This window comes from Choloepus didactylus, chromosome 13 (assembly GCF_015220235.1).
Source record: "Choloepus didactylus isolate mChoDid1 chromosome 13, mChoDid1.pri, whole genome shotgun sequence".
NCBI lineage: Eukaryota > Metazoa > Chordata > Mammalia > Pilosa > Megalonychidae > Choloepus > Choloepus didactylus.
The window spans coordinates 48,484,532-48,496,763 of record NC_051319.1 but is presented as its reverse complement, the minus strand read 5'-3'; the positions used below and the strand labels follow the sequence as shown (position 1 = coordinate 48,496,763).

General features: G+C 33.9%; 1 protein-coding gene across 7 annotated transcripts in view; it reads right to left on the bottom strand.

Moving 5' to 3' along the window:
* FER (FER tyrosine kinase) overlaps nucleotides 1-12,232 on the bottom strand; it is a 615,744-nt gene that overhangs the window by 101,770 nt on the left and 501,742 nt on the right. For all 7 annotated transcript variants that reach the window (XM_037800959.1, XM_037800960.1, XM_037800957.1 and 4 more), the window contains one exon: nucleotides 3,757-3,880. In XM_037800959.1, the coding sequence (XP_037656887.1) occupies nucleotides 3,757-3,880 (124 nt within the window). The remainder of the gene's footprint in view (nucleotides 1-3,756; nucleotides 3,881-12,232) is intronic.

The window sequence follows — 12,232 nt, the reverse complement described above, 5'->3', positions numbered from 1 at the left end:
ATTTTCACCAGAACTCCAAAAATCCTCCGCTTTTATTTTGGAGTTTTTCGTGTTGTTTTTTTTTCTATGCCTGTCTCCTCTCTGCTGGGCTGGCTGCTCTCAGATTCTCTGGTGTCTGGTCTCAGTCTATCTATGGTTGGAGTTTGGATCAGTAGAATGAGTTTCTGATAAGGGCTGCCACTGCAGCTCTCCCTTCTCCTTCCTGGAGCTGACAGGGACTGAGCCTGGCAGGGAGGTGCGCGGGTCCCCTGGCCGCAAAAACTTACAGATTTCGCTGATCTCAGCAGTTCCAAGTTTTCATGAGTGTTGTATGAAGTATGCCCAAAGTCAGATTGCTCTGTGGTGTCCAGTCCACGCAGTTCCTGGCTTTCTACCTACTTTCCTGGAGGAGTAACTAAAGCATACAGCTCACCAGTCCGCCATCTTCGCAATTACTTGTTTGTATTTCATAGTTGTCATATTTGTTTTTCAGTAATGAGCAGAGCTAGACTGCTCTGCTCTTCTAACAGTTATCAAAATAATAAAACAAACCAAAGAAAGAAAATTGTCCCACAAAGTTAAGATTTTATTTTGGGCAAAGTCAATTAGAAACATTTTCAAGTACTGAGTTCCAGTGATCTCTAATCAGGAAATCAGGATAAAATTTTCAAGTTCATAAAAATTTAAAGGAAATCTAAAATTTGTTTTGATTTATAGAACATAGCCTAAAATTTCACTGCAGTTACTACTACTACCAGAAACATAGTTCCACAGGCTAACCCACAGGAACAAGGTTCTAGACAGCACTATTTACTGCTGTAGAAAATTCAGCACAATTTTCTAAATATAGTGTCATGTACTGGTGAGGTGCCAAAAGAAAAGGGAAAAAATGAATTCATCGCACAAAAAAAAAATGTGTATAAATTTGAAGAAGAACAAAACACCATGGCTAGAGATGTCATAAAATTCATCTAGGAATTATAATTAATAAGGGAAATAAGAATAGCAGATAGTTTCAAAGAAATCAATGGAAGTAATTACACCAAAAATATTATGCTATTGATATATTATGGTTAGTAAGGAAAATCACATCAAAAAGTTAAAAAGGTGAGATAATTGCTTGAGACTACAGACCAAACAAAGATATTTTTGGCCAAGAATGACAAATTTTGGGGCTATGTGTTAACACTTGTCAGCAACTAGGCAGATTGGCTGATCGATCGCTGTACTATTTGTATCTGAGCCTAGAATCATTCTCAACATACACCAAAGAGAGCTACTAATAATCACTGGAAGTTGGCAGTAAAACTGAAACCTATTTGTCACATCTGCTTTCAGTGATGTCGTTCAAGCTGTCCAATCAGGAAATCTATCCAGCAGGGCAATGGAACAGAATAATGCACAGCCTGCTAAGATATGTGGTCAAGTAGGGGTTGGCTTAAAAGTTTGCAAATGCGTAAAAATTCATCAAAAGCAAAATGGGGAAATAACTTTAGAACAGACAATATTTGATGTTGTGTACTGGTTTGTATATATTATGACCCCCAGAAAAAGCCATGTTCTTTGATGCAATCTTGTGGGGACAGACATATTAGTGGGGTTTAAGTTGGAACATTTGGATTAGGTTGTTTCCATGGAAATGCGCCCCACCCATTCAGCATGGGCCTTGATTAGTTTACTGGAGCACTATATAAGCACCGACAGAAGGAGTGGGCTTGCTACAGCCAAGAGGGACACTTTGAAGAATAAACAGAAAGCCGAGAGAGTAGCTGCAGGTGAGAGACAGTTTGAAGCTGGCTGTTGAAAGCAGACTCTTGCTCTGGAGAAGCTAAGAGAGGACAAACACCCCAACAGCAACTGAGAGTGATATTTTGAAGAGGAGCTGTGGCCTAGAGAGGAACATCCTGGGAGAAAGCCATTTTGAAACCAGAACTTGGAGCAGACACCAGCCACGTGCCTTTCCAGCTAACGGGTTTTCTGGACACCATTGGCCATCCTCCAGTGAAGGTACCCGATTGTTGATGTAATTACCTTGGACACTTTATGGCCTTAAGACTGTAACTGTGTAACCAAATAAACCCCCTTTATAAAAGCCAATCCATTTCTGGTGTTTTGCATCCTGGCAGCATTAGCAAACTAGAACATGTGGTGAATGAGATAAATTTTAAAAAGCTAACTGCCAGCTATAATCTAGAAAAATTTCCATGCTGCTGATCCAGGCATTTTAAAAAAAAGTCAATCGTTTGCAAAGAATGCAATCACTACAAAAGCAGCAAGAAAGTGAAATAAGAGTTTCCTCAGCTGCAATGCACCAAAAATTAAAGAATGTTACTGGTAACTCTCAAATTACTAAAATAGTTTCAATAATGTGTATGTATTATGGTTTATAGCCAGAGGTAGTGTAAAGGTTTGAAAAAATCCAAGAAATAGTGAATAACTACAGTAAAGAGTTTAATAGAGAATTTGATACCCAGAGTAGCCTCAACACCTGAGCTGGAAAAACTATAGATTTTTCTCTAAATTAGGTCAAAATCCTTAATGGTTTTTTAGCAAAAAGTGTTTCCCTCTAATCAAAATTAATGGGGTAACGCAATTCTCATTCAAAATCAAATATTTTATGTTTTAAAAATATATATAATGTGATTTGCCCTCTATTCATAGACAGCAAAACAGAAATATAATGACAATGATTTAGCTACAGTTGTCTTAATTTTCAGAAAAATAAATCCCTACTGAAATGTATTTTAAAATAAATGCAAATGTTGTATCATATTTGAAACAGAGGCCATAATTTTAGTTCCAAAATGAAATTGAATAGTTTTTGGGAAAATGAGTCAAAAATACTCAATGGGATCAAATTGCTTCAAGTGAAGCTAACTTTGTTCTGCTGCAATTACACGTTATACAACCTCATTAGCGTGTTAAGTCAAAGGCTATATAATGAGATACCTCGGAGTAAAGTACACTTCCACTGTAGTTCAGTCTGACAATAAACCCTGCTCAAATTAAACAGTATTATATCCTATTTCCATTGTATAAAACTGCATTGATCTTCCAATTCATTCTGTTTATATACACTTAGCCATATTTAGGATCTGGCACGAATTCTACAACACATCTTAGGTTGCACTGACACTTGGCAGTTAACGAACAGTTTTAGATACAGGCAAGTAAAGCTACAAACTATAAGCATTATGACCAAGTCAATATACATAATCAAAGAAAGAGTTTAAAAATCTCTTTTGAAGTAACTTGTATGCTAAAATCTTTTACCCTTGGTCAAATTCACCGTCATGAGTAGTTGTGTTATTATTATGCCTATCTATGACTTTATATGCAATCCCTTTGGAAAAATGAGAATAGGCAACACATTAAACAATCTTATTTGGTTATAATGCAAAGGTAACTGTAGCTGGTTATTTTACCAAACTGTGGTACCTGCTGTGTCACTATATTATTCATGATTATAATAAGACAAATTTTAATTAGTGGGCAAATCACGGTCTAATTAGGAGTAGTGATCTCAAGTAAGATAAGAGAAAACAAGTGTTTTTGTAAACTACACAAAAAACCAACAAATAATGCTTTCACACAAAATATAAATACCAACAGGAATATATATATATACATATATACACACATATATATATATATATATACATATACACACACACTTATTAAAGAAATTTACTGCTGATTGTGGCAAATGTAGCAGTTTCCTAGCATTCTATTAATAAAACTAAAAAATGCTTAAAAGAAAAATTAAAAAATGCTTACCTGTGTATACAATTTTTACTCTCAAGATATGCCATACCAGAAGCAGCATCTAATGAAAATTTCACTAACTGTTTGAGTTTTAGTTCATCCTTCTTCTTTCTCAGAAAGGAGAGGAAATCACCTCCTAGAGGAATTAACACAAGAACAATGAGATAAAATTATGATGAAAGTCACATTTATTGACTATTAGAAATACCCGACATCACAATAAACATTACACATTTGGCCATACTATTTGCTCAATTTATGTGAAGTGAGGATAAAGAAAATAGGAAAAGAACCCATCTTGTTAGAAAGCAGATGCCATAAATCCTCCTAGATACAGTTTATTTGTGCTTCACAATGTACATTACTCAAAGCATAATAATATTCCATCCAAGTCATACTTTCTCCTCTGCCACAATTTCTCATCAACTTACCTGCTAAAATGTTCTAAGAGATTTGATTTTCTCTAATATCAAACAAAGACTATAATTATTATGAGTAAAACAAAAAAGTAAAAGACATTGGATTAGTATTAGAGTCACTGATTGCTTTAAAATACTATTACCAACAATATATTCACTGATGGTACTGTCAGGCAGAGAAAAAAGTATGCTATGATTTTGATGTGATTTAGTTGCTGACCCAGATTGCATTTTTGCGCATTAAATGGATTTCAACGATGTCTTAGAAAAAATCGTTAAATCAGCATGGTCCAATAGAAATATAATATGAGCCACAAAGTAATTTTAAATTTACTAGCAGCCACATTAAAGGAAAGGTAAAAAGAAGCAGTTGAAATTACTATATTACAACATAACCAATATATCCAAAATATTATTATATCAATCATGGGATGGAGAACATCTTCTTGACCAAAAGGGGGATGTGAAATGAAATGAAATAAGTTTCAGTGGCTGAGAGATTCCAAAAGGAGCCGAGAAGTCACTCTGATGGGCATTCTTACGCACAATATAGACAACCTTTTTTAGGTTCTAATGAATTGGAATAGCTGGTAGTAAATACCTGAAACTATCAAACTACAACCCAGAACCCATGAATCTTGAAGACGATTGTATAAAAATGTAGCTTATGAAGGGTGACAATGTGATTGGGAAAGCCATGTGGATCACACTCCCCTTTGTCCAGTGTATGAAGGGATAAGTAGAAAAATGGTGGCCAAAAACAGTTCTATATCTAATACCAAGATTTCTCTTTTGTTTCTCTGACAAATAAACATATACCTGTAAACTCAAAAAAAAAAAAAAATTATATCAACATATATCAATATAAAACTATAATTGAGTTTTTTAAATTGTTTTAATCATACTAAGACTTTCAAATCTGATATTTATTTTACTCTTGCAACACATCTCAACATAGATGTACATTTTCATTTGAAATATTCTATCTGTATTTAGATTTTATAAAAAATTAAGTTGAAAGATTTGATTTACAAACCTAAGTTGTTCCAAATATCCATAAAAGTATTCCAATAACTGAATCAAGTATCCGTTTTTAATTTAAATTAACTGAAATGTAAAATTCACTTTTTTAGCAGCACTAGCCACATTTTAAGTGCTTAATAACCACATATTGCTAAGACTACTATATTGAATAGCGCAGGTTTAAACTTTGCATCTTTTTGTACGATAGCATTAAAAACTATGCCTTGATTATTTTTCCTTTTTCACTGGTTAGTTTGTAGTGTATCACATTATTAAAAAAACAAGTTAAAGTTTATTCTAATAAACGTTCTCTAAAAATAATTATTCTTCTCTTTCTATTAGGCCCCCCAGATATTAAGCCAGAATTTTGCAAGAGGGATTAGCATTTTAATTGCCATTTCCTGAACTTTTTTTTTATCCTCTTCATGGGGAATCCAGGCTTCCTTAAATAGAAAAGCTCTAGAGGTGAGGATTTAATGGCTTTTTCTTTAATGAGACTATCTAGAAAATAAACACCTGCCTAACTCTCTTTATAATGTTCTATTTTTCTAACCTCTTCTCTTATTCACAAATCAAGTGTCACACAAATTTAGGAGGGTCAGTTACAAAACCAATAAGCTGTATGTTTTAAAAATAAAAAAAACTACTTTTTTTCTGCTGTTTTTAAAAAGAATACCAAAATTATTAAATTACTAGGATGATTATTGAAATAATTTCCACAAGCTTAACTTAAAAATCTGAACCTGTAAATTCAATGGTAAACAGTAAAATTAACCACTAACTTCTTGACTTCACTAAGTACCAAAGTGTTTATTAAAATAGATTTGAAATCGATATTTAGGACCAGTATTCACATATATTAATTCTTTTGTTAGATATACATTGGCCCATTTTGGAAAATACATACTCTTTTGGTCTTGAAACCACATAGCATTCTGTTTAAACTCTGAAATAACTTTCAAATGAAACGAGCTTTTCTGGAATTTGATTCAAAAAGCAGCATATGGCACAACATCAAGGTTCTTTCTGTGGCATCCTTATGTGATTTCTTTCCAAAGTTAGCACAATTCAGCATTTTCCCATTTATCTCTTGCCTTTTTCAAATTTACTCCTTTATAATAATCATACTGTACCTTCTCCCCAACCCAGACTATAAACCCTGTGAAGAGAGTTGTGCCTCTGTTGTTCAACGTTGTAACTCTAATGCCTACCACATGGTTTCTGGAATGTAATAATACCGCAATCAACATTTCTTGATGAATGAATAAACAATGTGTACCTATCTCCTTCTTGTAGGACAAGGTCACATAAACTACCCAGGAAGGTAGGGATTAATTTAAACACAGTAGTTAGAACTGTGCTTTTCAAGTACTTACTAAATGCAAAAACATTTAGAAAAGGATGACATTCCACTTCACTTCTTTTTAATGGCACCTGATGGATGTCATAATATTTTCTAAATTCCAATAATAAAATTCAGAGCATTTAAAACTCTGGGCTCATCTTGATACTTCTGTAATACTACTGCTTTACAAATTGCATCATTTTCAAAAATGATTTGCAAAGACACAATCCTAGGTTGATAAGAATGTGAAACAACAAATACACAATATTTTAATAAACAAAGAAAAGACAACACTGAAATAGCCTTAAAAATGATTGGTTGAAAAGTGATGCTAAGTCAATAAAGGTAAAGTACTAGGAAGGTAGAACTATATACAGCTATTTCCAAATACTGTGACGCAGCCAAAGAAACAGAGGAAGGGAAGTCTGATTGTCTTGTAGTTACTCCAACAATATTTCTGGCTTAGATTAATTTGCTTAAAATCATCAAATCTAGGAAAGATTTAACAATTTATAGTATGTAAGGCTCAGCCACAGTGAACTTAGGTAAAAAAGAACTGCACATTTCCACAGCCCTAGTCAGCTACTTGCAGAACACAGGAGAGAAGCAAGGCCTTCATTAAGAATGAAATAGCTATGATTCAGTAGTGAAGGCCTAGTAGTAAAAACCTGAACCTTGGATAAATGCAAGTATTAAGAAGCAAAAAGTAAACTTCCTAGGCAGAGAAAGCATGGGAATAAAGGTAGGATACCCAGGAAAAATAATTCTGATTGGACTAGAAGTATTTTCTTAGCACATTAATTAAAGATTATCACCATTAAATGAAAAAGAATTAGAGACTGATATCAGATGATATATTTTTTAGTATTCACTAAAAGGTTAATTTTAGAGGGCTGCGTCTGTCCCTTTCAACCTCTTATTTGCCATTTCCATTAAGTGCCAAGTTAAAGAATCTAACTTAGAATTTGTAATATATACAATAATAATATATTCAGTGCTACGTGTATGTGTGTGTGTGTGTGTATATATATATATATATATATATATATATATATATATATATATATATGCATGTATTGTATCTACATATGTAGCATAGAGTGCCCTATTTGACCACTGCAGTAAGGATTTTGGTGCTGAAAGCAGGAAAAACAAGATAAGTAACTCCTTTTGGAATTCTGTCTTAATAAGGTTTACTCCTGTATGGGTATACTGTATATTAAGCCAAGACAGGATGGATTATTTCCTACAATTCTACAATGACAAGTTTTTAAGACAATATTTAGTATGTTTTACAGCCAACTTTTGGTTTACTAGGAAGTCAGCATGACATGGTGTATTAGGGTTCTCCAGAGAAACAGAACCGACACACACACACACACAGACACACGCAAATTTTAGAAGATTTATTATAGGAATTGGCTCTTGTGATCATGGGGATTGGCAAATAAAAATTCTATAGGGCAGGCTGCAAGTTGGGAACTCCTACTTGCAGTGAAGGTGTCAATGAATTTTCAAGGAGAAGCTGGTTGGTTGAAGTAGAGACAGAATTTCCTTTTCTTACTGCTGAAATAATCAATTCTCCCTCTAAGTCCTTCAATTTACTGGTTGAGATTGCTGAAGGCAATCTCGTTTGCTGACTGCAGACATCATGAGCCACAGATACAATCAACTGACTAATGATTTAAATCCAGGAACTATTCTCACAGTAACAATCAGGTCAGTGCTTCCTTGACCAAACAACTGAACACCATAACTTAGTTGACACATGAACTTAACCATCACACATGATGAAAAGAGTGTGGGTATTGGAGTCTGATTAATACAGACCTGATTAACTATGTGCCACTGAATAAGTTGTTTAATCGTTCTAAATTTCTTTATAAGAGAGATTAATATCATATATTTCTCAAGATGGTTTTGAAGTCCAAAACGTATCTAAAGCACTAAGCTTGTGGCTAGCACATAGTACACACAATATTACTACTTACTGTTATTGTTGCTGAAGATAAATGAGGAAAAGAGTTGTAGTAAGGGCTGGCTGTTTGTTGCACAGCATCTACTTTCTTGTCACTCATCCCAAATTTCCCTAGGGAACTGCCCCTCTCCAATTGTGGAAGGTATTAACCTTACCCTCAACAATAAGGGTGGGCCTTGATTTGTTTAAGTAAATAAGTGTAGCCCATTCTCCTGCCCAAGTGATTGGTTCAGGGATAGGGACATGACTTAATTTAGGGTACTGAAATGCAAGGAGACACTGAAGGGTGAAAGAAATTCTTCTTTTGAGAGAAGTAAACAAAACTGCATTTAATACCACAAGGAATGCCAGCATTAGGATGAAGCCACTATCATGGAAAGCAAAGATGAGTGAAGGAAAGAGACTGATGTTTGGGGACATGTTGGAGCCATAGGATTGAACACTGCCTGAAGAGTGATCTCCCTCTAGAATTTTCAATTAAGTGAACTAATAAAATCTCTACGATTTTTTATATATCTTCTGTACTAGCAACTCAAAGATTCTTAATGGATACAATAATATCAATATCAGAGGGTTATTTTCAGAATTAAGGAAGATAATGTATATTAAATCTCTGAAACAAGTAGCGAACTCAGTAAATAGAAATGCCAATTACTGCTTGTAGCCAGTTTATAATAAGAGGATAGAATGTTATTCAGCAACAGCTGTTTTGCAAAGATTGCTGTTAATCCATGCAATGGAAAATTGATCTTAAATGTTCTTTCAGTATTAATGGGGCTCTGAGGAACAGATCACATTAAACGTAAACTCAAATTATTATGTAAACAAGAATACTAATTTGTCAATTTGCAATCGGAGAAAAGGGATCATCAAAGCTCTACCTCTAATGATTTATTGTCATTGGATCATAGAGAAATTTTAATTTATCTTCAAACAACTTCAAATTTTATTCACTAAGAGATATCAGTCCCCATTTTATACATAAAATGTGTAATTCATTAACCTTGATTTTTAGGACATCAGTTTGTTTCTTAAGGAGTTTCTTTAAATTTAGTTGTGTTATATATTTAAAAATAGGCTAGGAATCAATAGCACTCAAATTATAATAGAGTGCTGTTTTTGGTGGCTACGTTTATGTCATTGTTTCGATTTCTTATAAAAAAAAGTTTTGCCCTTTAACAAGCAGTGATGGGAAATGTGGCTGTGAACCATCCCATCAAAAATTAGGAAAAAAACTGTATTATAAGCATAAGCAATGAATGCTGACTCAACTTGTATTCCATGAAACATAGACTATATGCTGTACAATAGGATGAAAGCCAAATAATTTTCTGAAGAGAAAAGGACCAATGCAAAGACTGAAGCAGATGACACCGATGCTGCATGTAGAATATATTTGTAACAGATGGACTGGCCAGGAGAGTGCTTAGTTCTCGAGAGAGGGGATGAGGGCTTATACTAAGAACTATCCATCGATACAGACTCAAAGCTTAGATCCAAAAAGACCCAATAGTAAGTAGAAATAGGTAGTTTGTGGGGAAAGATGAGGAAGATGAAAGACTGAAAAATTGAAAATGACTCCAAGAATGGCCTTCTGATTCCATTTTCTTGTTAAAGAAGCACTTCTGCACAGCTTGCTCCTTAAGTAACATAATTTGGTTAGGCCCAATGCAAAGCTGAGCATGTGGTTTTCCAAATTTGTGTTAATACATGGCATCAGTCTTTTCAGATGAGGTTCCTTACTGGCCATTCTCTGCTAACACTACAGAAGAGCAGGAAACTTTTGCATTTCTCTTTTGCAAGATGATCTCTGAGAACAGAAGTCGGTAGCAGTGATCATAGTAGTTCTATGAAATAAAAGAGTACATCTCACAGCATTTTTAACTTGCTGGTTCAAGGTGCAGCAGTTATATCTTGCCAGATATGATGTAAACTGCCATGCCATGGTCAACTTTCAGAGATTCTCAGAATGTCAGCAATGGAAGGATCTTGGAGGTCATATAATCCATCCTACTCATTAAATAGGAAGGAACAGAATTTACCTCACTTTTATTTTTAAGGTGGTGATTATTGAAATTCTAAGGCAGGGGTTTGCAAACTATGCCTTGGGGACCAAATCCAGCCCTTAGTCTGTTTTGTAAATAAAGTTTCATTGCAAAAAAGCCAGACTCGTTCCTTTACATATTGTCTATGGCTGCTCTCATGCTACAATGGCAGACTTGAACAGTTGTGACAAAGAATGGAGACTGAACAGCCTAAAAATTTTACTATCTGGCCCATCATAGAAAAAAAAATGTGCCTACTGGTTTTTTCTGTTTTTTTTTTTTTTAATTTCCTGATGCTGATACAACACATTTATACATAAATACAATACACATATAATGAAATCATAAATCTCCTCCCTGTCCACAACCCAATGTCTGACAACAAGGCAAAGAAGTCAGACTGTCTCTCTTCACCATGCCACATACTAACTGCCATCCTCACTTCTCAGGGAGGCAAGGGCACACATTTTTCATCACATATAAAAAATCTAAAATAGTTTAATGTAGAATCTCTTCAGATTTCATGTCTAACGATTTTCTAACACCTGTTTCTTCAGGAGATACATATCTCAGTATCTTTCTATAGCGTTGTTTTTGTTTTTTTTTTGTTTTTTTTCTATCAGAGGTTGTCCTTATTCTGAAGGAGCTCTTGAAATTTCATCAACTTGGGGATATCTTAACTGTCTATAATTCACCTTGAATGATATTGGCTGAATCAAGAAAGAGGTACTACTTAATAGGCAATTCAGAAATAACCAAATTAGCCTTTCATACACTTTCACTTAGTTTTCTAAACGTATTTATTTATCTCAATCATTTATCTATATCTATACTTTTAAAAGTACTAATGATCTTAGAACAATAAAAGCTCTGATGTATTCAATAACTATGGAAGAAAAGATGGTCTAAAACTTTCATCTGTGTACCCTGGCAAGTACCACATAGTTCCTTTCCATTTCTCATTATTATCCCATGTCCAGCCAGACCAAGTTTATAAAATATATTTCACTTAAAAACTGGTGCTACTATGCAGTTACTATAGATTATTTGTTTTTCTTATCCCTTTGTTTGAATTGTTTTTTACTTTTTTTATTTTTTGATAAAATAAAAAAAAGCTATTGCATTAAAAAAATTAGCTTCGCTGTAGTGATTTTCATTTATTTGGTTTTTCTTATGCCTTTGATTATGGTTTGTTAATTTTCTTGGGGTATGGTAGTAACATGTGAGAAGCAAGATAGTTATTTTAGATTATTTGTTTTTCCTATTACTTTGTCTGGTTATGGTTTGTTAGTTCTCCTGGGGTATGGCAGGAACATGTTGGAAGCAAAGTAGTTATTTTAGGTTGTTTTTCTTAATCCTTTGTTTTGTTTGATATGTTGTTTTCTTTTTGTTGTTTGTTTTTTAGTTTTTCGATAAATAAAGTTTTAAAAAATACTGGTGCTACTTAGATGATCAGTATCTAAGAGGGGGAAGTCCTTCTTAAATATTTTCCTTACTTGATCATCACAAATGACATTCCTTCTTGCTTTTAATGATTCAAGAATTTGATATCTTGAAAACTCAGACAAAAACCAACATGGATTTAAAAAGCAAACAGGAAAACTGGATTAGCAGTTCACTGCCTGGTCTACATGACAAACCTAAGAGCTATGATTGTCCAGTTCAGAAGTTTTTAAAA